Here is a 26131-nt window from a genome sequence, read left to right as displayed (position 1 = left end):
CTAGCTGAGAAGATGTTTGGTCACATGGCTCACAAAAAGCTTTGTCACTGGATAATCCATCCATCCATCCATTATCTGCACCGCTTATCCTCAGTAGGGTCACGGGGGTGTTGGAGCCCATCCCAGGTGTCTTCGGGCAGTGGGCAGGGGACACCCTGAACTGGTTTCCAGTCAGTTGCTGGTCACTCAGGGACAGACAATTCAAACCGGCCAATGAACCTGACATGCATGTTTTTGGAATGTGGGAGGAAACCCATGCAAGCACGGGGAGAACATGCAAACTCCACGCAGGAGGTTCGATCTCATGACCTCAGAACTGTGATGCACACGCGCTAACCACTGCGCTAACCACTGCGCTAACCACTGCGCTAACCACTGCGCTAACCACTGCGCTAACCACTGCGCTAACCACTGCGCCACCGTGCTGCCCTACTGGATAATCTAGTACAATCAAAACAATTTAAACAAAACAATAAAATATTATGTAAGTTAGTTCTTCTTACTTCTGTTCATATTACACGCCTGCAAAGTTAAGGTAGAATTAGGCCTAAAAATCCAGCCCGACCCAGCCTAGGCCTGACGAATTAACTTGATTTGCATCACTGAGCCTGAAGAAATGTCACATTTTATCTGTGAGGACCCGGGAGGAGGAGTGGCGATTTATGATAACAAATTAAAGCCTTTCTATTGTAACAAAACCCGAGTTAAACAAGATAGTATAAAAATGCAGAGGTTCAGGGTTCAAGTCCAGCTACCGCAGCGTCCCCGTGTGGAGTTTGCATGTTCTCCCCGTGGGTTTCCTCCGGGCACTCCGGTTTCCTCCCACATTCCAAAATCATGCATGTCAAGTTAATTGGCCGGTTCTAATTGTGTGAATGAGCGAGTGAATGGTTGATTGTCTTTGTGTGGCCTGCCCATTGCCCGAAGATAGCAGGGATGGGCTCCAGCAGCCCCGCAACCCTACTGAGGATAAGCGGTGCAGATGACGGATGGCAAGATAGTTGTCGGGAAATTTTTACGGCAATTCTTCATTTGGGTTGAAAATTGGGCCATAAACCACAGCAGCGGTACGTCCTATTGTACTTTATGAGAGAGAGAGAGAGAGGCAGAGAGGCAAAGAAGAACAATAACGGGTTGATAAAAAATAAGTTCGTGATAGATAACCGCTGCTTGTAATGTAAAATATTTAAGACTCGTCCCGAGACAGAATTCGGGTCAAATTCGGACTTGGACTCAAATCTCAAGAGCTTCAATGGACATTGCACAGAATGCCTATTTTTTGTGTCATTTTCACTATTATACCTCACAATTGTGCGTTATTTAAACTATTTTGCACAGTTTGCATCATTGGCACTATTGGCCAACAATGTTGCTGTTTTTTGAATCCCACACCTTTTAGAGTGCATCTGTTTTTTTGTAACCTAGAAACTGACATAATAAAGCGGGGCTCAGTCGAGGACCTTCAGAACGGATTGGTATTCTCTTATCTTGAGTATTTTTTCCACAGTCCTCACTTGTTCTCCTTTCTAGTGAAACTTCATTGATTTATTTTCCTTATTTTTAGTGCTGGGAAGAGAAAACTGATGAAGTGGTCACGTGATTGAGTGGGCATGGCGTTCAAAATACGGTTGCATGGACAGGTGCTGGAAGAAGTTGAAAGCTTTATGTACTTGGGTTGTGATGTGGCTGCAGTTGGTGGAATGGACTGCGAGGTATTGCACGGAGTGAATCAAGGAAGCAAGTTTTTGGGTGCTCTGAGGAGAGTGATGAGTCAAGTCAAGTCAAGTCAAATGTATTTATATAACCCTTAATCACAAAAATGTCTCAAAGGACTGCAAAGGATTACAATGACACAATGACCTGATCTTAAACCAACATGCGGGCAAGGAACAACTCAAAACCTCAGCGTGAGGAAAAAGAGAAACCTTGAGAGGGGACCTCACAAATGGTAATCCCCTTTCAGGATGACAAGGGTGAATTACATTTAGCATTACAGTACACAAACATAGTAAACACTAGGTAACATGTTGAAAATTTGTCCGGAAAGTGCATGACAGCAGCGACGCCCCCAGTCTGTAAACTAGTCCAGAAAGTCTATGACGGCCACCACGCAGTTTCCCATCTCTGCCAGCTGGTCCATGCAGGCGTTCACATGCTTCAGGTCAAACGCTGGTCCGCTGACTCATCTCAAATCGACTTTCTCCTTCGTATCACCACCAGGCAGGCAGTCGGAAAAAGACAGGACAATACAGGATATGAGGTGGGCATGAGCAACAAAAGTATGAGTATGGATGTTAAGAGGGGACTGTATGAGAGTGTGATTGTGCCGACTGTGTTGTATGGTGCAGAGACTAGGAGCCTGAACGCAGATTTGAGAAGGAAATTAAATGTTTTTGAGATGAAGTGTTTGAGGAGTATGTTAGGAGGGACAAGATTGGATAGATTGAGAAATGAAATTGTGAGAGACAGAACTGGAGTAGTCGTGGAACTGAGCAAGTTTATGGATAAGAGAGTACTCGGTTGGTTTGGACTCATGGAGAGGATGGATGAGGAGCGAATGTTGAAGAGGATCTACACAGCAGAAGTCAATGGAAGGAGACCGCGATTGACGTGGATGGACGGTGTTATAAGTGCACTGCAGGAATGAGGTCTAAATCTAGTGGAAGCTAGAGCTTTTATTGGTGATAGGAATGAGTGGAGAGGTGTTGTAAAAGGATAGTGGGATGTTTAGACGTGTTCTAATTGATGGGCAGGGCACCTGTATGATGCGGCAGGGGTAAACCAGTGAAAGCTTTCGGGCCCTGCTGTTGAACAGAAGAGTGTGTTGTGTCACCCTGACCACTTTCTTGTGTCCCGTTTAATCTGGAGGGACGAAAGCATGACCAACTTGGATGTCGAGGTGCTTAACTTGTTTGTGGGTGTTTGGGCATTTGGGTTGGCCATGGTCCCAAAAAAAAATTGTGTGTGTTTTTTGCTACTTTATCTCTTTTTTTATTTTATTTGTTTTTGTATGTGTTGCTGTCGGTCACCCACTCAAGGGATATGACCAGGGTAGATAAATAGATAGATAGATAGATAGATAGATAGATAGATAGATAGATAGATAGATAGATAGATAGATAGATAGATAGATAGATAGATAGATAGATAGATAGATAGATTTTCAGTGCCTACTATCACTAATTAAAGCCTCATCATCAATCAATCATCCTAAACTTCATGTTTTGTGTAGCAATATGCTATCGAATGGTGTGTATCATCACTCAATGCCTGAGTAGCCCGATTGTCACTCTTATGTCCTTCACTGGCACATGCTAACGTGATGATCCTGAGACACGAGTGCCAAGAGCGAGTGTGGATGAAGTAGCCGCAGATGCTGTCATTCCCTTCTGGTGTAACCATGGCGATCGACCCTTCAGCGACATGTTTTGTCTTTATGCGTCATTGTCAAAGACGCAAATACTCGCATGCACCCTAACAGAAGGAGATGCTAAGTCACTGGTGCAGCAAGTGTTGGAAAAACTTTGACGTGCGAGAAGCAAGTGGCAGGTAAACATTAGGTTTGGATTGACAGGTAATGAGTCAGCGAGGAGAGTAAAAACTGTTTGAGGAGGACATCCACATGTCCCCTTTGGACTACCATAAAACTAAAAGATTGCATTCTGTCGCTCCTGATGATTTCCATTAAGATGAGGAAATAAAACAATACAGATTATTACCGTCAGGGTTGGGTAGGGTTTCTTTAACTTGATTACTTTCAATTACTTTTGGATTACTCCAATACCAAATATACTAATAAAAGACAAAAGAAACGAAATATGAATAAAATTAATACATTTTGTGCAGGCTTGGGGAGTAACGGAATACATGGAACGGCAAAAATGATGTTGGCAAGCTGTTTGGATTTATTTTCATTTTGTTTCTGTCGCATTTGATGTTCGTTTTGCCGGAGATCAAAGAGATCAAAGCCAGGAGAGAAAGCTTACCACGTGTTGTGAGTCATCATTTTATTCATATTTAGGGGTTTTTTTGTCTTTTGTTATTATATTTGGCATTGGAGTCATCCAAAAGTAATTGAAAGTAATCAAGTTAAAGCAACCCTACCCAACCCTGATTACCGTGATATAATTTTTGCTGCGATAAATAATAAAACGTTCAATAAATCGATAATTGAAACTGGAATGTCACCACCCGAAAACCAGAGAGCATGGGGGCGCTAATGTAATGAAAACTAAAGTTACGGACCAATATTCAGGAGATTAAGAAGGCGATTAGGAACAGCCAATCATTTCGCAGGAATGGTGGCTCACACAGTGAAAGCGGAAAGTACTACAACTTGGTCAAAATGAGAAAAGGATAACAGCCAGCATGCTGGTTGGTTGGTTAGATCCCTTAACTAATAAGGTTGTAGAGGCACCATTTCTTGTGGTGTGTCTTGGGCAAGTACAGCCCATCTTTCTACAGGTCAAAATATATACAGTCGCTGCCCTACTTACAAACGAGATCGTTTGTAAGTTGAATTTGTTCATAAATTGCTTCAGTGCTATATTTTCTATGTTTAAGGTTTATATAAGTGTGTTTAAGGCTTGTATAAGTAACCTGTATTGTTTTGTACTTAAGAATAAAAATTTCATGAAATATTATACTCTATATAAGTTTAACTTACTTTTGGAAGATGCGCTTCAAGAAATCCTCTTATGTGGTAGAGAGTGGATGAAAAAAAAGTGATCCAACCATTTTTTCATCCGCATCAAGCTTTCTTATTCCGCTTTTATTTCCTATGAAACGGCTCGCCTCTTCTTTACACTTTACACCAACCATATTGAATGGATGCAATGTAAAAGTTCTTGGCGTGCTGGAGATTCAGTACAATAGGTTTACACACAAACTAGGAATTAGTAGGATTTCTCCTTCGGGGTGGATGCTGGGTGAGATCTCACAGCTCCACCAAATGCCGGTAGCGGTGGAAAGAAGCACTACTGTACTGTCCTCCACTCTGTAATAGGTGCACAAGATTCAAAATCTAACTTACAGCAATGTCCGGATATTTGTCAACATCCCAAATTTTTTTTCCGTACATACCGCTTTTCGTCAGTCGAATGGTCATAAGTCAAAACATGCTGAAAGGTCTGAACAGGAGAGGCCCCCCCATCTTCACTTGCTTAGAGGTATTTTGGCTACTTCGAGTCTGATCAAAAACTGAGTGGTGACGTGCACTGCAAACTCTGCTGACCAAGACCAACACGAAAAACTTATCCCACCAGTTAAAAAAGCATCACCTGCTAGAATAAAGAAAAATAATTCATCCTCAAACTAGTGCTTGCAGACCCATGAAAAGAAATTTCCCTGAGTGAGCCAGCTATCTGTGTATTCATGCAACCAGCCCCCCTCTGAAAAGGTATACTCTTGATTAATGATCCTCATATTTGTGAAATATTGTGTGATAGTTTGTCACCAGGGCAGCACGGTGGGGCAGTGGTTAGCGCGTTTGCGGCACTGTTCTAAAGTCTCGGGAAGCTCCTGTGTGGGTTCAAATCCAGCTACCGGACTTCCTGTCCGGAGTTTGTATGTTCTCCCCGTGCTTGCGTGGGTTTCCTCCGGGTACTCCGGTTTCTTCCCACATTCCAGAGACATGCATTTCAGGTGGATTGGCCGGTCCCAATTGTCCCTAGGTGTGAATGAGCGAGCGAGTTGTCTGTCCTTGTGTGCCCTGCGATTGACTGGTTAGTTCAGGGCGTCCCCTGCCCACTGCCCGATGATTGCTGGGATGGGCTCCAGCACCCCCGCGACCCTAGAGGATAAGCGGTGCTGCTAATGAGATGAGATGAGATGAGTTTGTCCCCATTCGTCTTTGGTCTGACATAAAAGATTGGTTAAAGCGGAATCACATTCTGTCAATTTCCATTCAGAGGAGGTAATCAGACTTAAAATGTGAAAGGAAAAGAAAAAAAATTATGATAATTATCGCGATAATTACCGATATCGACCGATACGACTTTTTGGCATATCGTCCAGGTCTAGTTACCAAAATGGGTGATGATCATCGGATGCGAGTGAATCATCTGTATCACCTTTTGATGATATCAATGTTTTTTTTTGTTTGACAGGTCTAGGGATGACTTCCTCAATGACGTTACCAGGGGGACGGCAAGACCCACCTGGACAGCCGACATTTACTTCCGATTACTTGTCTGGTAAGAGTTTGTTGATAAGAAAAATGAAATAGAATTGTCTTCATTGGCAGTGATAACAAGAACCACAAAAGTTCAATCATAAAGAGTGCAATGACATTAGCAGCAACATAAACCCAAAGCAGAAGTAGATATGAATACTCTTACTTTTCTCTAAATATAGTAGGACCTACATTTTTTTCAGTCTTGTGTGCTTGTTTAAGGTGGTGATGGCCTGGAAAAGAAACTGTCTGAGAGCTTGTTAGTCTTTGTTTTAAAGGACCAGTAGTGTCTACCAGAGGGGAGTAGGTTAAAGAAGTAGTGGTCCAGGGAATAGGAGTACAGTGGAACCTCGGTTCTCGACCATAATCCGTTCCAGAACCCTTTTCGACAACCGATTTGTTCGATCACCAAAATCAATTTTCCCATTAAAAATAATGTAAATCGTTTTAATCCGTTCCAACACCCTGAATGTTTACCATGAATGTTTAATGTAAACATGAAGCTAACCCAGGCTAATTGTACGTTCGCATTATCGTAAGCTTCCGTACGAAAGATTGCGCTAACATGAACGTGTAAAAATTAAAAAATCAGGTCGTTTACAAGTCATTTAGCACCACAAGTGGCTAGCGCTTCATTGGAAAGGGGGCTCCCTTCCAACACCCTGAATTTTGGGCTCAGTTCCAACACCCTGAATGTTTCCCTCGAATCATAAAGCTAACCCAGGCTAATCCTACGTCCGTGTTATCGTAATCTTCTGTACGAAAGATTACGCTAACACGAACGTGTAAAAAAAAAAAATTATGAATAGGATTTCTTACCTTTGTGGTGGTCAGCAGAAGGCGCATGCTGTATTCCTTAGCAAGATCGGAAACTCGCACACCTCTTTCATATTTTATGTCCTTCTTAAAGGCAATAGTTGTACGAACAACTTTTCTTTTTTCACCTGTCCTGCTTGCACCGACCTTCTTCGGAGGCATAGTTAGGGGCTAAAACACTCCGTTCACCGATATTAAAAGCGAAAGCAAAAAGAGGCAAGTGCGCACGTGATAACAGTTGGTCACGAGGGGTGGGTGCGATCTACACGATCTACACCTGTACGGCGCTCAGCATCGCACTCTAGCGTTGACCGAACAGCGAAGCAAGAATTTCTCTAAATTTTTGGTCGAACTCCGATTTTTTTGAACTGAGAGGCGTTCGAAAACCGAGGTTCCACTGTACTTTATAACCTTTGTGGCTGGTCTGTGGTATCCCGAACCAGGGATATTATTTTTACGAATTTTTGCCCTGATTGAAATGTGTTGATTCACCCGCCATCGTTTTACTTCAAACTATGACATAACAGTTTCTGTTTTTTCAAATACATAGATTGGGTGAGTAAAGCTTGTGAAAACTGTACAGAATTTTAAAAATTACTCCTAATAATGCTATACGCATTATATTTCCTAAATGGTAAGTCAAGTCAAGTCAAGTCATGTTTATTTGTATAGCCCTTAATCACAGAGTCTCAAATGGCTGCACAGATCAAAGACTATTGCAAACTCCAGGCTATTATGACACCATCCCCAGATCTAAAACCTACATGAGGGCAAATAATACACAGATATTGTCAACATAAAATATAGGTTATTCATATGCTATAGAATAGAAGTGTGTCTTAAGCTTAGATTTAAACATTTCCACTGAGGTTGTAGATCGAATCTCTGGAGGAAGAGCATTCCACGGCACTGGGGCCCGAATGGAGAACGCTCTGGAACCTGTGGATCTCTTCTTGGCTCTTGGGATCACTAGTAGACCAGCAATTTCAGAGCGAAGGCTCCGGACCGGAACTTAGGGGGAAATTAAGTCTGAAAGATATGAGGGAGCAAGTCCTTGCATGCTTTTGTATACTACTAACAGACCCTTGAAATCACATCTTAAGCTAACAGGGAGCCAATGCAGGTTAGCTAAAATCGGGGTCATGTGATCAAACTGTATTATTAACTTTACCCGAAATAAACAAACAAATATTAGTTGTATCTGGGGACTTTCTAACAGCCCAAAGATGAAGCTCTTGATTTACCAGGTAATCTACATTCCTACCCTTGCTTATGGTCATGAGCTGTAGGTCATAACCAGAAGAACAAAATCCCTGATACAGGCATCAGAAATTAGTTTTCACTGCCAGGTATCCAGGCACCCTTTACAGTAAAGGTGAGACGCTTGGTCATCCGAGAGGGATTCAATGTTAAACCAGCTGACGTAGCTCAGGTACCCGGTTCGGATGCCTTTTGAGCAACTCCTTAAATAGTTGTTCTGGGTACGTCTCTCCAGCAGGAGCACCAAGGACAACCCTTGACACGCTGAAGCGATTTGTCTCTTGGATGGCCTGGTAGAGCTAGATGATTTGGATCAAGTGGCTGGGGATAGAGCCGCCTGGGTTTACCTGTTAATGCTGTTGCCACCACGAACTGCCCCCCAGGTAGGCAGAAGACAATGGAGAATGGAGGGATGGACTTTATACCAAATGACTAACCTTTAATAACACGGCTAACCAATTTGGCTGGCATACCCAGATCCAAAAGTAGTAATTAGAAAAGACATAACTGATGAAAATTATATCCATCCAACCATCCATTATTTTCCCCTTATCCGGGGTCGGGTCGCGGGGGCAGGAGCCTTAAAAGGGAAACCCAGACGTCCCTATCCCCAGCCACCTCCTCCAGCTCATCCGACGGGATCCCGAGGCGTTCCCAAGACAGCCGAGAGACATAATCTCACCAGTGTGTCCTGGGTCGCCTTTGGGGCCTCCTGACGGTGGGACATGCCCGGGACACCTCCCGAGGGAGGCGTCCAGGAGGCATCCTTATCAGATGCCGAGCCACCTCAACTGGCTCCTCTCAATGCGTAAGAGCAGTTGCTCTACACAGAGTCCCTCCCGACTGACTAAGCTTCTCACCTTATCTCTAAGGGAAAACCCAGACACCAAAATTACAGGTTCACATTGAAATTTTAGGAACATAAACTAATGATTATGAGCAAAACATTTTTGAAGTGGATTTCTGGATTCGTTCTTTTGATACACTATATGATTTTAAGTCAACTTTTCTGCATATGTACTAACCTCCTTTTTGCCTCCCAAGGTCCGATGATGGGAGGGATGCCTGGCCAATGGAACCAGAATAAGGCAAAGGACACCAGCATGCCTGACTCCTTTCTAGGTTCTATTTTGATCTTATATAATCACTTTATAGATTGTCATTTGTTTAAATGAGCAAATATTTGTTAACGTTGAATTGACAAACCAAGTGATTTTCAAACAATGGTTGTTACCAATTAGATACGTTTGGCAAGAACCAGACCTGGTATTTGTATAGATGTTGGTACAACAAAATTTAGAAAGATGGTATTCAAAAGAAGTAGTGTTTTCCACCATTTAGTTGAACTAAGGCTCAATTCCATAACCATCTCTTTCCCTTAATTGTATTCCTTCCTCTAGCAAAGGGTGTTCAAGCTGAGGGTAAGAATCGCCCATTCTTATCCGAAACGTAGAGTATGGTGGAGAAACACAAGCCCTGTTTCACAAACTCAGGTCAGGAGTCAAGTCAAGTCAAGTCATTTTTATTTGTGACGCCCTTAATCACAAAGAGACTCAAAAGGCTGCACAGATCACAGATTATTGCAAACCACAGACTATTATGACACCATCACCTGATCTAAAACTTACATGAGGGCAAGTAATACACCGATACACAGATATCGTCAACATAAGATATAGGTTATTCATATGCTATGGAATAGAAGTGTGTTTTAAGCTTAGATTTAAACATTTCAACAGAGGTTGCAGATCCAATCTCAGGGGGAAGAGCATTCCACAGCACCTGGGCCCGAATGGAGAACGCTCTCGAACCTGCGGATCTCTTCTTGGCTCTTGGGATCACTAGTAGACCAGCGTTTTCAGAGCGAAGGCTCCGGACCGGAACATAGGTGGAAATTAAATCTGAAAGATATGAGGGAGCAAGTCCATGCATGATTTTGTATACTACCAACAGAACCTTAAAATCACACCTTAAGCTAACAGGGAGCCAATGTGGGTTAGCTAAAATCGGGTGTGATCAAACTTTCTTCTCCGAGTTAAACCAGCTCAGTAGCCTAGATGGTAAGGCGCCCGCTTTGAGACTGGGAGGTCGCTGGTTCGCGCCTCGGCCGAGTCATACCTAAGACTTATAACATTGGTAAAATGGCGGCGCCCTCTGTTGGCTGCGGCTGCATCGGCTCGCTACAACGGGTCAGGTGTATCGACATTTCGTTCTGTGTACATTGTTACAAAGAATGACAATACAAAGGAAAGGAAAATAATTAAAAGCCTCACTGCAGCATTTTGTACTAGCTTAAGGCTCTTTGATTTTGGACTTCAGGAGACCGGAGAGTCGTGTATTACAGTAATCAAGACGGGAGGTAACAAATGCATGAATTATAATCTCCGCATCCGACTGAGACAGCAGAAGGCGAATGTTGCGAAGATGGAAAAAAGCAGGAGCATCCTATCGTCTCCTTAGTCACACCCCTTCAGCATTACCGACCAACTGGAAGCAATCGTAGGAGGGATTGAACCAATGCTATGTGTTTATGCTGTGTTAAGGAACATAAGTTTCAACAGATGGGGATGTAGGACAAGCAAAAGGGCCAAGGGGAGGTGGTTCTGGCAAAGACGAGGAAGAACAAACAAGAGTGAAGTGCAGTACTCGTCTGATGGCTTATTTACATGTTTTGGCGATTTCCATATTACTGTTTTGGAGTGGGGGAAATTAAAGGAGCAAAAAAGGAATGACCAACTGTTGCACATGTTTAGACACTAACAATGCAGCATGAAGTCTTGATTCGTGATATTGAACCTGTAGTGTTGGTGACTTGGAAAGCAGTAAGTATGTTCCAAATTATTTGAGTCATAATTCCTTTGCCAAATACAGCTACTAGGCTTCCTGTTTCCTCCCACATTCCAGAAACATGAATGTCAGGTTCATGAGCTGGGCAGTTGTCTGTCTCTCTGTGCTCTGTGACTTGCTGGAAACCAGTTCAGAGTGTCCCCTGCCCACTGCCCGAAGATAGCTGGGATGGGCTCCAGCATCCCCGCGACCCTACTGACGATAAGCGGTGCAGATAAAAGAATAGAATAGAATAGAATATACCTTTATTGTCATAGTTACAACATGGGATATATTGTGCCAACGAAATTGGACGTGGCACTCCAGTCCCACATTTTACAGTGAGGATATAAGGAAAACAAAGAGATAAAGGAACAAAGAAGATGTTTGTACTGTCCTTGTTGTATAGGCTTTGTTTTCCTCCGGAGGGGGGGTGTATGAGGGGGTGAGGGACAGACAGAGATGGGCAGATCCAACTAGATATTTGACCTTACTGTACACACGGTCCAGTGTTTTTTCCCTAATTGTTCAGTCCACGTATTAAATGGATTTGGGAAGTACAGTCCTTAAACATGCCCGATTAAAGTCGCCGGCGACGATAAAAGCTCGTTGGGGTGTGCAAGCTGCTGTTTATTGTTAGCAACGGGCAGGAGATTTAGCGCTATGCTAACGTTAGCATCCGGTGGAACGAAAACAGCAAGCACAATGACCACAGTTAGCTCTCTCGGTAGATAGAAGGGTCTACACGATACTGCTAGAAACTCTATATCGAGTGAGCAGTGTGTGTCAATGATTCGGCTGTTATTGTAGCGCATAGTCCCCCACCCCTGTTTTTACCGGAGTCTCCAGTAGAAGAAGCAGTGTTGGGGAAATTGCAGGTTCGATAATCGAGAGAAAAGTCTTCTCATGTGTGGATAAGGAAAATGGACAGGAGCCAGCTGCGTGGGAGGGAGATACAACTTTATTGATGCGTCAATGAAGTTTCTCAGAGAGCTGGGAACATGACAATGTTTTTAAAGCTGGTAGCGACGATTAAGCTTCGATTACACCCCAAAAGGCGGTCCTGTATCACGTATCAAGTTCAGAGCGTCCCGTCCCTTGCACGCTATCTTCAACGAAACTTAATCGTCTGCCAAGAGTATCTTCAAGCGATGTCAACCCGACCTTTTCCCACAACTGTAAGCAAGTCTTTCTAAATTTCTACATGTATGCAAATCTATTCTACAAATGCAAGTGTATTTACCACAACAGCAGAAGGGTAAATATAATCAAGACATAGTTGGTGGGCGAAAGAGCAAATAATGGGACTGAGCCTTAGTATAATATCAGGTTTTACAGGATATAACACTCAGGCCAAAGTAAAACAGGTGAATTTGAATGAGAAATTAAATTGGGCCTGTTAAACATCTCATCTTCCTGTCCTCCAGGATTCTCTCAAACTGGAATGAGTGGGAATATCGGTTCCAGCATGCCGCCATTCCAGACGAATGTCAATGCCCCTCTGGGTCAGATGGGGCCAGGAAAAGCGGCGGACACGCAGAGAAGCTCTGGCCTCTTTGCTATGGAGCCCCAAAACATCACTCCAGCCGGTGGCAACAATCCCTTCAAACAGAGTGATCCATTTTCATCTGGTGGTCCAGGCATGCATTCTTTGGACCGCAATCCAGGTAAAAGGAACTCTTTGTTTGCATGCTAAACCTGAAAAGGGTTAAATTTCGGGAGTTAAAACGCATGTTCTGGACATGCTTTTCGTCAATGTCCGTGGCCTGAAATTATGAAATCAAGTCGGAAAATATGATTGTCCCTAAAGTCCCCTTTCCGTGTTCGTAAACAAATGAGACTTAGCCAAGATGCGCTCGAATTGTTGAACTAGAATGGCGGAATTCATGTCAGTTTACAGCAGCCTATTGACAGAAAAATATTTTGGATCGAAGATAATAACATCTCAAATAAGCACAAAGTCCATGACTTGTTCTTGTTGTACACAACGCCGGTCTTTATCGGGTAAGTAATCAGTAAAATCCTTTTTATGCCAGTAAGTAAATGGATGAAAATAGTAGCCTAGATACCCAGTTCATTTAACAGCAGCGTAGTTTACACATAAGTTAAACTTTAGAAGGTATATCAAACATACGACACGTCATACATTTCTGAGTACCGGAAACAAAACTGGAAACCGAAATTAAACAGGACAAAATAAACGGGAACAATACCGGACAGGGAATACTAACAGGAACAGAACTGTGTCGAAACCCACGTCAGAAGTTCGTTGACGGACTGACAAACGAAGAGAGAGCGCACTGAGCTTAAAAAGACGGAAAGCCAATCTGTTAATGAGCCGCAGCTGGCACCACACGGGCGGGGCCAATTGGGCACCATGGCAACCGTGATAATGACAATAAATAATTATTATATTAACATTATTATAATAACAATATAATAATGTATGTTAAATGTATATAATAAAAACTGTACATTGAAAGGTGCCTGGTTCAAGCCTGGCCTGGAGAAGCATGGGTGCAACCAGGCTGTGCTTGTCCAAGACACCGGAAATGTTGCCCTTACAACCCTGGTGGTTAAGGGAACAATAGCTATACTGTTAAAAATATTATCTCATCTCATCTCATCTCATTAGCTGCACCGCTTATCCTCAGTAGGGTCACGGGGGTGCTGGAGCCCATCCCAGCAATCATCGGGCAGTGGGCAGGGGACACCCTGAACTGGTTGCCAGCCAATCGCAGGACACACAGGGACAGACAACTCGCTCGCCCATTCACACCTAGGGACAATTTGGACCGGCCAATAAAAATATTATAATTGTTATTATTTTTATTATCATTATTTTAAAAGGTCTTCTAGCTAGCAGTAAGTATTAAGCATTCAAGTAAATCTAAACCAGATAATAATGTCCTCAGTCCTCTCAGTTATTCAATGGACTGCTGCCGAAAGCTCTTACAGTGCTTTTGAAAAGGTCTATTTATTTTAAACCAAAAACTGTGTTCCTTGTCGTTACAATTCGTGCGACTCTAAAAACGCAACTCAACCAGCTTTTCCGCGCACAAGAAAATCAAGAAAATCTAGCCAGCTCACAAAAATCAGGGCGCAAAATTGCTAATTAAGAAGCAAATTAAGTCAAAGTCACAGTGCATGAAGGTAAAAATACACGGGTTCCCCTGATGCGGTGTTCGAAATGCGGTATTTTGAAGTCGAACGAAGTTGAGTAAAGTTAGTAGAGTTTTTCGAGAACCGGCTTCTTCGGCTCGGCTCACTAAATAGAACCGGCTCTTTCGGGTCCCAAACGGCTCTTCAGGTTGTTTTGGCTTCTTTAATCCCTAAACGACCCAATATTATGTAAAATTGTGCACGAAATGACTTAAAAGAAGGGGAATAGAACAAAAAAGAAAAAAATACCAAAATGAAAAAGGAGTGAAAAGCTGAGAAAAAAAGAAACAAAAGCAAGAGAAAAAAAGAAGGAAAAATTCTGAAAAAAAGGCCAGAAAAAATAATCCGTACAACCTTTGCAATAATACTTTAGTCAATTCATCCAAAAGTGAAATTTTATTTTGCATTGCCGGAAACTCAGCAAAATGTAACTTGATGTCAAATTTTGGACATGTTTTATTATTAATTATCTTGCCACACTTGGGATTACGGTTGCTCACTGTTGTTTCAAGCGTTGCTCACCGACTTTCTGTGAACGCTCAGACCCGTAATGAAAATTACAGGGAACATTGAACTCAACATATAAATCTTCTCTTCTCCATTCAACCTCACCCTCCTACTATTGCTGTTTTGATCCGGTGATGACGTAGGCAGGAAAAGGGTCAATAGATGCAGGAAAGCACTGCACCACAAAGGAAACTATTTGACCAGCAGGGGGCAGCCTTGCCGTGCAGCTGACGAGTTACAGTACTCTGCTGTGTCTGTTTTGTTTACATCCATCTTCCCTGCAGTATTTTCTCATCTATTGGAGCCACGCAGCAGTAGATTCTGGAGCATGAGGGAAATAAGAAGCCATTTCCAGTTGTTGTCATAGAAATTGAAAGGGAATTTGAAAACATTCATTAGTGGCCTACATGCTCAAATGATTATACTATTCTGAGGCGAGCGGGCCCGGAAGGATTATTCATTATTTCGATTGTGTGCCAGGATCGGTACATCCATTAAGTACTCCTCCTGTTGGAGCTTTTTATAGCAAGAAAATCTTACCGCAAATAGCAAGCAGTCAATAAGAAGGTAGATATAGGTGCCGACAGGGTTGGGTAGGGTTACTTTAACTGGATTACTTTCAATTATTTTTGGATTACTCCGATACCAAATATGCTAATACATGGAATACATGGAACGGCAAAAATGATGTTGGCAAGCTGTTTTCATTTTGTTACTGTCGCATTTTATGTTCGTTTTGCCGGAGATCAAAGAGATCAAAGCCAGGAGAGAAAGCTTAACACGTGTTGTGAGTCATAATTTTATTCATATTTAGTTTCTTTTGTCTTTTATTAGCATATTTGGTATTGGAGTCATCCAAAAGTCATTGAAAGTAATCAAGTTAAAGTACTTTCAACTACTTGTGGCTTACTCCGTTACCAAATATGCTAATAAAAGACAAAAGAAACGAAATATGAATAAAATGACTACATTTTGTGCAGGCTTGGGGAGTAACGGAATACATGGAACGGCAAAAATGATGTTGGCAAGCTGTTTGGATTTATTTTCATTTTGTTTTTGTCGCATTTTATGTTCGTTTTGCCGGAGATCAAAGAGATCAAAGCCAGGAGAGAAATCTTACCACGTGTTGTGAGTCATCATTTTATTCATATTTAGTTTCTTTTTTTTATTAGCATATTTGGAATTGGAGTAATCCAAAAGTAATTGAAAGTAATCAAGTTAAAGTACTTTCAACTACTTTTGGATTACTCCAATACCAAATATGCTAATAAAAGACAAAATAAACGAATTATGAATAAAATTAATAAATTTTGTGGAGGCTTGGAATACATGGAACGGCAAAAATGATGTCGGCAAGCTGTTTGGATTTATTTTCATTTTGTTTCCGTCGTATTTTATGATCGTTTTGCCGGACATCAAAGAGATCAAAGCCAGGAGAGAAAGCTTACCACGTGTTGTGAGTCATCATTTTATTCATATTTAGTTTCTTTTTTTTATTAGCATATTTGGAATTGGAGTAATCCAAAAGTAATTGAAAGTAATCAAGTTAAAGTACTTTCAACTACTTTTGGATTACTCCAATTCCAAATATGCTAATAAAAGACAAAAGAAACGAAATATGAATAAAATTAATAAATTTTGTGGAGGCTTGGAATACATGGAACGGCAAAAATGATGTTGGCAAGCTGTTTGGATTTATTTTCATTTTGTTTCTGTCGCATTTTATGTTCGTTTTGCCGGAGATCAAAGAGATCAAAGCCAGGAGAGAAAGCTTACCACGTGTTGTGAGTCATACTTTTATTCATATTTAGTTTATTTTGTCTTTTATTGGCATATTTGGTATTGGAGTCATCCAAAAGTAATTGAAAGTAATCCAGTTAAAGTAACCCTACCCAACCCTGGTCGCATTTGATGTTAGTTTTGCCGGAGATCAAAGAGATCAAAGCCAGGAGAGAAAGCTTACCACGTGTTGTGAGTCATCATTTTATTCATATTTAGTTTCTTTTGTCTTTTATTAGCATATTTGGTATTGGAGTCATCCAAAAGCAATTGAAAGTAATCAAGTTAAAGTACTTTCAACTACTTGTGGCTTACTCCAATACCAAATATGCTAATAAAAGACAAAAGAAACGAAATATGAATAAAATTACTAAATTTTGTGCAGGCTTAAGGAGTAACGGAACACATGGAACGGCAAAAATGATGTTGGCAAGCTGTTTGGATTTATTTTCATTTTCTTTCTGTGGCATTTTATGTTCGTTTTGCCGGAGATCAAAGAGATCAAAGCCAGGAGAGAGAGCTTACCACGTGTTGTGAGTCATCATTTTATTCACATTTAGTTTCTTTTGTCTTTTATTAGCATATTTGGTATTGGAGTCATCCAAAAGTCATTGAAAGTAATCAAGTTAAAGTACTTTCAACTACTTTTGGATGACTCCAATACCAAATATGCAAATAAAAGACAAAAGAAACAAAATCAAATATGCTAATAAAAGACAAAAGAAACTAAATATGAATACAATTACTAAATTTTGTGCAGGCTTGGGGAGTAACGGAACACATGGAATGGCAAAAATGATGTTGGCAAGCTGTTTGGATTTATTTTCATTTTGTTTCTGTCGCATTTGATGTTCGTTTTGCCGGAGATCAAAGAGATCAAAGCCAGGAGAGAAAGCTTACCACGTGTTGTGAGTCATCATTTTATTCATATTTAGTTTCTTTTTTTTATTTAGCATATTTGGTATCGGAGTCATCCAAAAGTAATTGAAAGTAATCCAGTTTAAGTAACCCTACCCAACCCTGGGTCCCGTGCAGCTTTTTCTTCGATTTTGAATTGTTTTATCCCGTCATGCAAAGCCGAATGTTGTGCTGTCGATAGTGGAAGCTGTGATATTTTAAAGGAAAGAGACAAAAATAAGCTGATTGAAAGGGTCCAGACGATCACTTTGTGTTTTAGCATTTTTCTATTTTCGGTTTCTCTGTGTTTTCTCTTTCTACCTCTCATTCAGTTCCAGTGAAGTAATAATGAGTCATATTTTAGTTACCATGAGTGCATATTTATTGTCATGACAAATAAAGGAAAAAAGTTACGATTTGATTGTTTCAAGCATGTTTAAATGAGAACAATGATTTGTTTATTTTTGGGCGAATTTGCATGCATTGCGAGAACTTCTCATCTTGTTCATGTATTCAAAAGAAGTGTGATTATTATTATTATTATTTTATTTCCAATGCATGTGTAGGTCTTGGTCTTATGTCATGCTCCAAGCATGTATGAGTTGGTTATGAATCATGCATGCAATACTGTACAATGTTTATTTTGGTTGATGCCTATTTTGCCATGTTGTCTGTATTGCTTTTTGTATCCCCTGCCAATGATGATGCCATTTCAATGTGAATTAAACTGATTGTGTACCTTAAAATATGGTATTATAGATGCATTAAACTGTAGAACTTTTCTGAAATTCAATCAATTGGAGTTTAGGCACCCAAAAAGTACAGTGGAACCTTGAAGATCTACCTCGATCCATTTAGTGATGTTTCCGCCAATTTGATTTGTTGTCCCATAGAAAAAAAACAAGTAGCGACTCCCAGAATGAATGTGTTAGTTCCCTGTAGAATTTAATTGTAAACAAATTTGGTAGAATTAAATAGAATAGAATAGAATATACCTTTATTGTCATTGTTACAAAATGGGTTAACATATTGTGACAACGAAATTGGGCATGACACTCCAGTTTCACACATTCACAGTGAGGTAAAGAAACCAAGAATAGAATAGAATAGAATAGATTAGAATAGAATATGCCTTTATTGTCATTGTTACAAAATGGGTTAACATATTGTGACAACGAAATTGGGCATGACACTCCAGTTCCACACATTCACAGTGAGGTGAAGAAACCAAGAATAGAATAGAATAGAATAGAATAGAATAGAATAGAATAGAATATGCCTTTATTGTCATTGTTACAAAATGGGTTAACATATATATGACAACGATATTGGGCATGACACTCCAGTTTCACACATTCACAGTGAGGTGAAGAAACCAAGAATAGAATAGAATAGAATAGAATAGAATAGAATAGAATATGCCTTTATTGTCATTGTTACAACATGGGATATGCTGTGAGAACGAAATTGGACGACTCCAGTTCCACATTTACAGTGAGGATAAGGAAACAAAGAGATAAAGGAACAAAGAACTAACTGTCTTTGTTGTAAGTAGGCTTTGTTTTCCTTCGGAGGGGGGTGAGGGACAAACAGAGTTGGTGGATACAACCGGAATGTTTGATGTTTGATCTTACATTACACATAGTCCAGTGTTTTTCCCGAATTGCTCAGTCCACATATTGAATGGATTTGGGAGTACAGTCCATAAACATGCCCGATTAAAGTCGCCGTCGACGATAAAGCTCCGTTGGGGTGTGCAAGCTGCTGTTTATTGATAGCAGCGGGCAGGAGATTTAGCGCTATGCTAACGTTAGCATCCGGTGAAATGGTTAGCGGTGGAAAGTAAACAACAAACACAAAGACCACAGTTAACTCTCCCGGTACATAGAAGGGTCTGCACGATACTGCTAGAAACTCCATATCGAGTGAGCAGTGTGTTTCAATGGTTCGGCTGTTATTGTAGCGCGTAGTCTCCGATCCCTGTTTTTACCGGAGTCTTCGTCTCGTTCGAGCCGGTGATGTAATGCGGTGTCGGGAAAGCCAAGACTCCGTGATGACAAAAATACTCCAAGATAAGGAACAGAGAAGATAGGGTTATAAAACAAGGAGGATAAGGTTATAGTTATAATTTACACAATATTTACACCAAGAAATGACGGCATGTAGGATGTTACATACAGTTGGTATCGTAAGGGTTTGTGCGATATGCATTTGGTGCAAAAATAGTCAACATGGTGCAAAAAAAATAGTCAACATTGTGCAAGGTGAGCAGTAAACATCGTGCAGTCAACATTGTGCAAGAAACATAGACATGAGTACCAATTTACGTTCGTATGAGGTAGTGTGTTTGCAAGAGTTTTCAGTTTTTGGTGCGGTGTGTGTATAGGGTGGTAATGGCTCTGGGGAAGAAACTTGTAAAAAATGTAAGCGCACTTTTATAATATCACTCAAACCATCCAAGTAAATCAAAGAGGAAGCACTTGTGGATTTAAGTATTCCTTTGCAAACTAAGTATTACCCATTTAGACAAATATTTTGGTAATAGGAAGTACACACCCCTGCTGTGTCAGAACAACAAATCTGAATATTGTCCATCGAAAGGACGTGCAAGATCCAAGCAGTTAAACCAAATGGAAAAAAATAAATTAGACATGAAAAAATATGTATACTTTGATAATACTTCATATGTATCAGTACTTTAGGCATAGTGTTAACCATTCACTCATAGTGTGTACTAAGGTATAGTAATTTAAATCCTCGTTTTTTTATCACTGCAAGTTCTGGGATACAGTACAACAATTGCAGTTTTGTATCGCCCACTTGTGTTTTTATAAGGCACACACAATCCTGAACTAACAAAAATAGAGAAAGGCATGGTGGGAGATAGTTCAGCCAATAGCATCTCAGTATCTTCAAGATGCCAGACCAGCATCTTTTATGACGTCAACCAATAGTAGACAGGAATCTTAGAGCCACATCAGGACACTCATTTACTGTAGAATGTCCTAACGCAGCAAAGTTTTAATTTAGTATTTTTTTCGGCACGCAAACAAATGTTTTTGGGTGTAGTATGTTGTGGAAAATGTCGTAATGATGGTCCGAAAAACATATTCCACACCGAAAGTAATAATATCGTAAGGTAGGGACGCTGTAACCCAGGGGTCTTCTGAACCGCTGTCAATTGGAACAAGACATATTTTTTAACAGTGTATTATAAATATTCAAATTCAATATTTATATATTATTTTCCAGTCACTATAACAAAAATGAGAGACCTTAAAATATAAGCACTAAGTGTTGAACACAATTATTTTATTTAATTTATGAATTCAATTTTAGATTTGCGTTGTTAGTGGAACCCAGGACTTTAAGCTTTATGTCTGTGCTATACTGTACTATACTATACCAGTGTTCTCGTTTGTCCTAGGCGCATCATTTTTGCTTGGGACGCATAGTGTTAAATCAACGTCCGTCCCCGGGACGCAACTTTTTTGACACAAAATTGTCATTATTACCCAATTACCGTAAATTCCGGACTATAGAGCGCACCTGATTATAAGCCGCACCCACCACATTTCGGGAGGAAAATCGATTTTGTACATACACAAGCCTCACCTGTACATTAGCCGCATGCGCCCACATTGAAAAAAACGCAATACAAACACGAAATTAACCCATACCCGAAAAGTCCAAAAAACACAGCCGGCAAAATGAACAGAAAATGATACCGGTACTTAACATTTCAGGCAGACCTGCAGAGTCCGGGTGCCCGTTGAAAGTAATCCAAGGAAAAAAGTGTATATTTCCAAAGGTAAGGGTGGGAAAAATATATATCCACTATTGTCGGCCGCGTCCACAAACACGTCTCACCTTTACTCCACTTCCCGTCAGCCCGCGTTTGCCCCGCCCCTTCTTTCTCATTTCCTCGTACAAAACATATCAGAATAAGTTTCTAAAATAAAAGGAGAATGTCTCCCGCGTTCACAAACACTCACCTTTACCCGTCCCCAGTTCCCATCAGCCCGCGTTTGCTCCGCCCCTTCTTTCTTATTCCCCCGTAAAAATCAGCATGTGTCTGAAATAAATACAAATAAATACATTACAAAAATACACAGTTGCAAATACATATTATACATGGTTACACATATTTACAAAGAAAGACGGTACACCGAGGGAGTTTTCAAAGCTTTAATAATGATATTATAACTTTCATCCCAAACGGTGCCTGTGAAGGGTAGCAAAACGCTATTAGAAACACGCTCGCAACACAGTAAACAGCGCTGATAAAAAAACATACCGTACTTGTAGTAAGCACGGTAAATCATCCCCATCTTCCTCCTTTTAACTGACGTCATCAAAGTCGTCTTCCCCAACATGGGAAAGAGACTTTGTCATATAGACGTCGTCCCACGCTCCCTCATTCAAAAACACGCTAGCAACACGCTTGCAAAGTGAAGTTTACGTGCGGTAGCTCTGTTTCCTTTTATGTCGGACTGTTCGATTGCGTCTTGCTTGAAAGTTGCGGCCATGTGCCTTTCTTTTTGCAATTTGCATGATGAGGATATGTCTACGCTAATTTAATTTATGCGCAAGCTAAGAAGTTGCAGTCTAAATCTTAACTTTTGTACTCGAGGGCCGCTGGCGGCCGTTAGAAAAATTACATAAATTGGCCGCATCACTGAATAAGCCGCAGGGTTAAAGTTTGGGGAAAAGGTAGCGGCTTATAGTCCAGAATTTACAGTACTTATTTTTTTAACAAAGATTTACCGCACTCCAAATTTTTCGTCAGGCAGAACCGCCATTGCTGTTTTGGTCTCGCGGTCCGAGTTTTCGCCGATCTCGGTACACGATATCTCGTTTCAAGATTACGTCATCGTTGTGATGCTTGTCGTCGACTTAAAGAGAAGTATGCCTCCGAAAAAAACAGTTAGTATTAGGCGCAAATCAACACAAAATTGGTAATTTCTTCAGTGTCAGTAATACGTCGAAACATATTGCAGAGAGTGATAACAACGGCATTAATTCCGGCACGAAAAAACGGCGGAGTAACTCTTCAGAAGATCGCGGAGGCAAGGAAAACACGTGTGTTGAAGCGAACGATTCGACGAAAAAAAATAAACAAAAGAAAACTCCTAGCAAAAAAAGGACTTTTCTGCCAAAATGGACTAAATTATATTCCTAGTTACGCTATAAGGAGGATGATAATGGATTGGACCTTGAGAAGGCATTACAACTGTGGCGGGACAGCAAACCAAACTGAAAAATCTGAAGTGATAACTCCTTTTGTATTACCAATTTACTGTAATGATTAAAACTGCATGAATATATAGATTACGTAATATAATTATTTCAGCAATATTATTTTGTATAATGTACAATATTGTTGTGAACTGAAAAATCTTGAAGTGATAACTGATTTGTATTACCAATAAACTGTGATGGGGACCCATATATCTCTGTTGGGACCCATAGATTTTTGAGCATGCGAGTCCCCGGGACCCGTCACTTTTCAGAGCTAAAATGAATGAATTATACTATACTATACTATACTATACTATACTATACTATACTATACTATACTATACTATACTATACTATACTATACTATACTATACTATACTATACTATACTATAGTATACTATACTATACTATACTATACTATACTATACTATACTATACTATACTATACTGTACTGTACTATACTATACTATACTATACCATGGACAAAAAGCTAAGGTCTATATAGACTTTAGGAAGAAAACCTACCACAAGGCCACTGGGCTGATATGTAAATGTAATTGTACTACGTGTGATTCTTAGTGTAGTAAGCGTTGGTATTAATTAGTTATACTTTATGAGTTTACTTTTTATTTAAAAGCCAAATACCGTAAATTCCGGACTATAGAGCGCACCTGATTATAAGCCGCACCCACCACATTTTAAGAGGATAACCGCTTTTGTACTTACACAAGGCGCATCTGTATATAAGCCGCATGCGCCTACACTAAAACATGTAACACAATCACAAATTTAACCCAAACCCGACTTTGAGTCCCGCGATTGTAACTGTATATAAAGTATACAGTCCAAAAACCACAGCCGGCAAAATGAACGGAAAATGATACCGGTACTTAAGGTTTGATGCAGACCTGCAGAGTCCGGGTCCTGTTGAAAATAATCCAAGGAAAAAAAATGTATATTTCCAAAGGTAAGGGTGGGAAAATTATATATCCACTATTTTCCGCTGCGTCCACAAACACGTCTCACCTTTACTCCACTTGCCGTCAGCCCCCGTTGTTTTGGCCCCTTCTTTTTGATTCGCCCGTGGAAAACATCAGAATAAGTCTCTAAAATAAATACGTTACAAAAATATACAGTTGCAAATACATATTATACATGGTTACACATATTTACAAAGAAAGACGGTACACCGAGAGAGTTTTCAAAGCTTTAAGAATAATATTATAACTTTCACCCAAAACCGTGCCTGTGACAGGTAGCAACACGCTCGCAACACAGGAAACGGCTGTTAAAAAAACATACCGTACTTGTAGTAATCACGGTAAACCGTCCTCATCTTCCTCCTTATAACTGACGTCATGAAAGTCGTCTTCCCCAGTATGGGAAAGAGACTATGTCATATAGACGTCGTCCCACGCTCACTTAATCCAAAACACGCTAGCAACACACTCGCAAAGTTTACGTGCAGTAGCTCTGTTTCCTTCTTTATCGGACTGCTCGATTGCATTTAGCTTGGAAGCTGCGTCATGTGCCTTTCTTTTTGCAATTTGCATGGTGAGGATATTTCTACGCTAATTTAATTCGTGCACAAGTTAAGAAGTTGCAGTCTTCCTCGGCACATATATTCCACCGGTCTAAATCTTACCTTTTGTACCCGAGCGCTGCTGGCGGCTGTTAGAAAAATTACATAAATTGGCCGCATCACTGAATAAGCCGCAGGGTTGAACGTTTGGGGAAAAAGTAGCGGCTTATAGTCCGGAATTTACGGTATATCTCACTATACATGTGTGAAGTTTATTGAAAGTAACTAGGTATATTTCTTCCAATCGAGTATGAAAAAAGTTATGAACTTGAATTAAGTACATCTTGCTAAGAGATTCTAAGGGTTAAAATCATTTAAAAAAGAAAGAAAACTCTAGAGCTCGATTTTGATATTTGACTTAGTGTGTGTGACTGGTTCCTGGTCTTATAAAACCTTCCCCCCTCGGCAGCTCCCACCCTTTCACCCAGCGGCTCAGTGGAAGACAGCAGCCCCACGTCGTCCACTTCCGAACCCCTCAGCCCCGAACGGTCGGGGGCTGAAGCCAGCAAGCAACAGCAGAGGAGGAAGAAGAAGAAGAGGAAGGGGCGAGACGAAGTGTACAGCTTCTTGGACAAGCAGGAGAATAACGGCCTCGGTCTTCCGGATAAGGGAGGACAGGAGATGGTGGACGAGGAGGACGAAGACAACTGGGAGTGGGATATCAGAGAAAGTGGGGCAGGGGGAAGGGTAAAAGGCAAGAAGATGAAAAGTCGAGCAAGACTCCCGGAAGAGTGGGGAGCCCCCCAGCAGCCGTCGTCTCCCACACCAGCTTCAGTTGCACCTACCTGGACTCCAGGTACTGACATTGACACTTTGGATTCTAAGGCTTTCAGATCAGACCCCATGCAGGGTTTTTCCACCTCGATTCAAACACCGACCAGTAGCCTTACCGCAGATTCATCTCCCAGTCACAATGAGCTCAAGAAAGTCGATGTACACCAGGGCAGCACAACCAACAAGAACGGGGCTGGTAGTGGAAATTTGGCATTGCTGATGGGGGACAACCTGAGCCCGGTTTCTCAGACGTTCTCTTTTCTCGATTCAGTCCTTCAAACACCGCCTGGTTCTACTCCCGACTCCCAAAGCACCACCCCTATCACCAACACACCCGTGCTTGCTTCAGCTGCCTTAGCCTCATCAGCGGATGTCGTTGTCCCACTTTCAAAAACCACTGGTTTTCAGCCAGCTAAGACAACTTCGGATGTCCCTTCCACCTTATTGTCAACGCATCCCTCCTCACCTGCCCCAGAAACCAATACTCCCAAAACTGCGCTTGAATCGGTCCTTAATGTTGATGCTAAGCCTTTCATCCCCTCAGCCACACGTACAACCCCAACAACAGCCACAAATAAGTCCACAGCTGTCGGTAATGCCCCTTTCTCTATCGGCGGAGTAGAGAAGCCAACATCACCAGATGTTTCCCAAAAAGCTGCAGAAAACCTCCCTCTGTTCACCACACCTGCAGCCTTTTCCACTTCCCTTACACACTCCAAGCACCAGGACCCCGCATCACTACTGCTTCCCTCACTGGAAGGTTGGTGAACTACAGGGAAGAGTATGACTAACAAGGGGCTACTAATTCCAAGGGCTTCATGCTTTTGTATAAGGAAGTTGCTAATACTTGTCTATGCATGCTTTGTTTGTATGTGGATGGAGTATTGAACCTGATTGGTACTCAATTCACATTTATAAGGGCCAATCTCAGACAAGAATTATGGATAAAACACTTAAATCTTTATGACTTGACTAGAAGACTGAATGGTGTAATTGTCCGTTTTGTTTTAATCAGACTTTTGATTTTGAAAGATTGATGGTTCCACTTTGCTATAACCTCATCCATAACCTTTTTATTACTTGATCTACTAAATCAGATAACCCAAAATGTTC

At 41.1% G+C, this 26131-nt stretch overlaps 1 protein-coding gene across 1 annotated transcript in view; it reads left to right on the top strand.

The window, feature by feature from the left end:
- LOC148376686 (uncharacterized) overlaps positions 1 to 25838 on the top strand; it is a 61180-nt gene extending 35342 nt beyond the window's left edge. Inside the window, exons 3-6 of the mRNA XM_088349896.1 lie at positions 6108 to 6194; positions 9293 to 9370; positions 12502 to 12741; positions 24654 to 25838. Of these exons, the coding sequence (XP_088206022.1) occupies positions 6108 to 6194; positions 9293 to 9370; positions 12502 to 12741; positions 24654 to 25786 (1538 nt within the window). The 3' untranslated portion in view covers positions 25787 to 25838. The remainder of the gene's footprint in view (positions 1 to 6107; positions 6195 to 9292; positions 9371 to 12501; positions 12742 to 24653) is intronic.
- The last annotated feature ends 293 nt before the right edge of the window (positions 25839 to 26131 follow it).

This window comes from Urocampus carinirostris, chromosome 1 (genome assembly GCF_059441175.1).
Source record: "Urocampus carinirostris isolate Australia breed hairy pipefish chromosome 1, RoL_Ucar_1.0, whole genome shotgun sequence".
NCBI lineage: Eukaryota > Metazoa > Chordata > Actinopteri > Syngnathiformes > Syngnathidae > Urocampus > Urocampus carinirostris.
The sequence above is the reverse complement of the archived record's forward strand: the minus strand, read 5'-3'. Positions and strand labels throughout refer to the sequence as shown.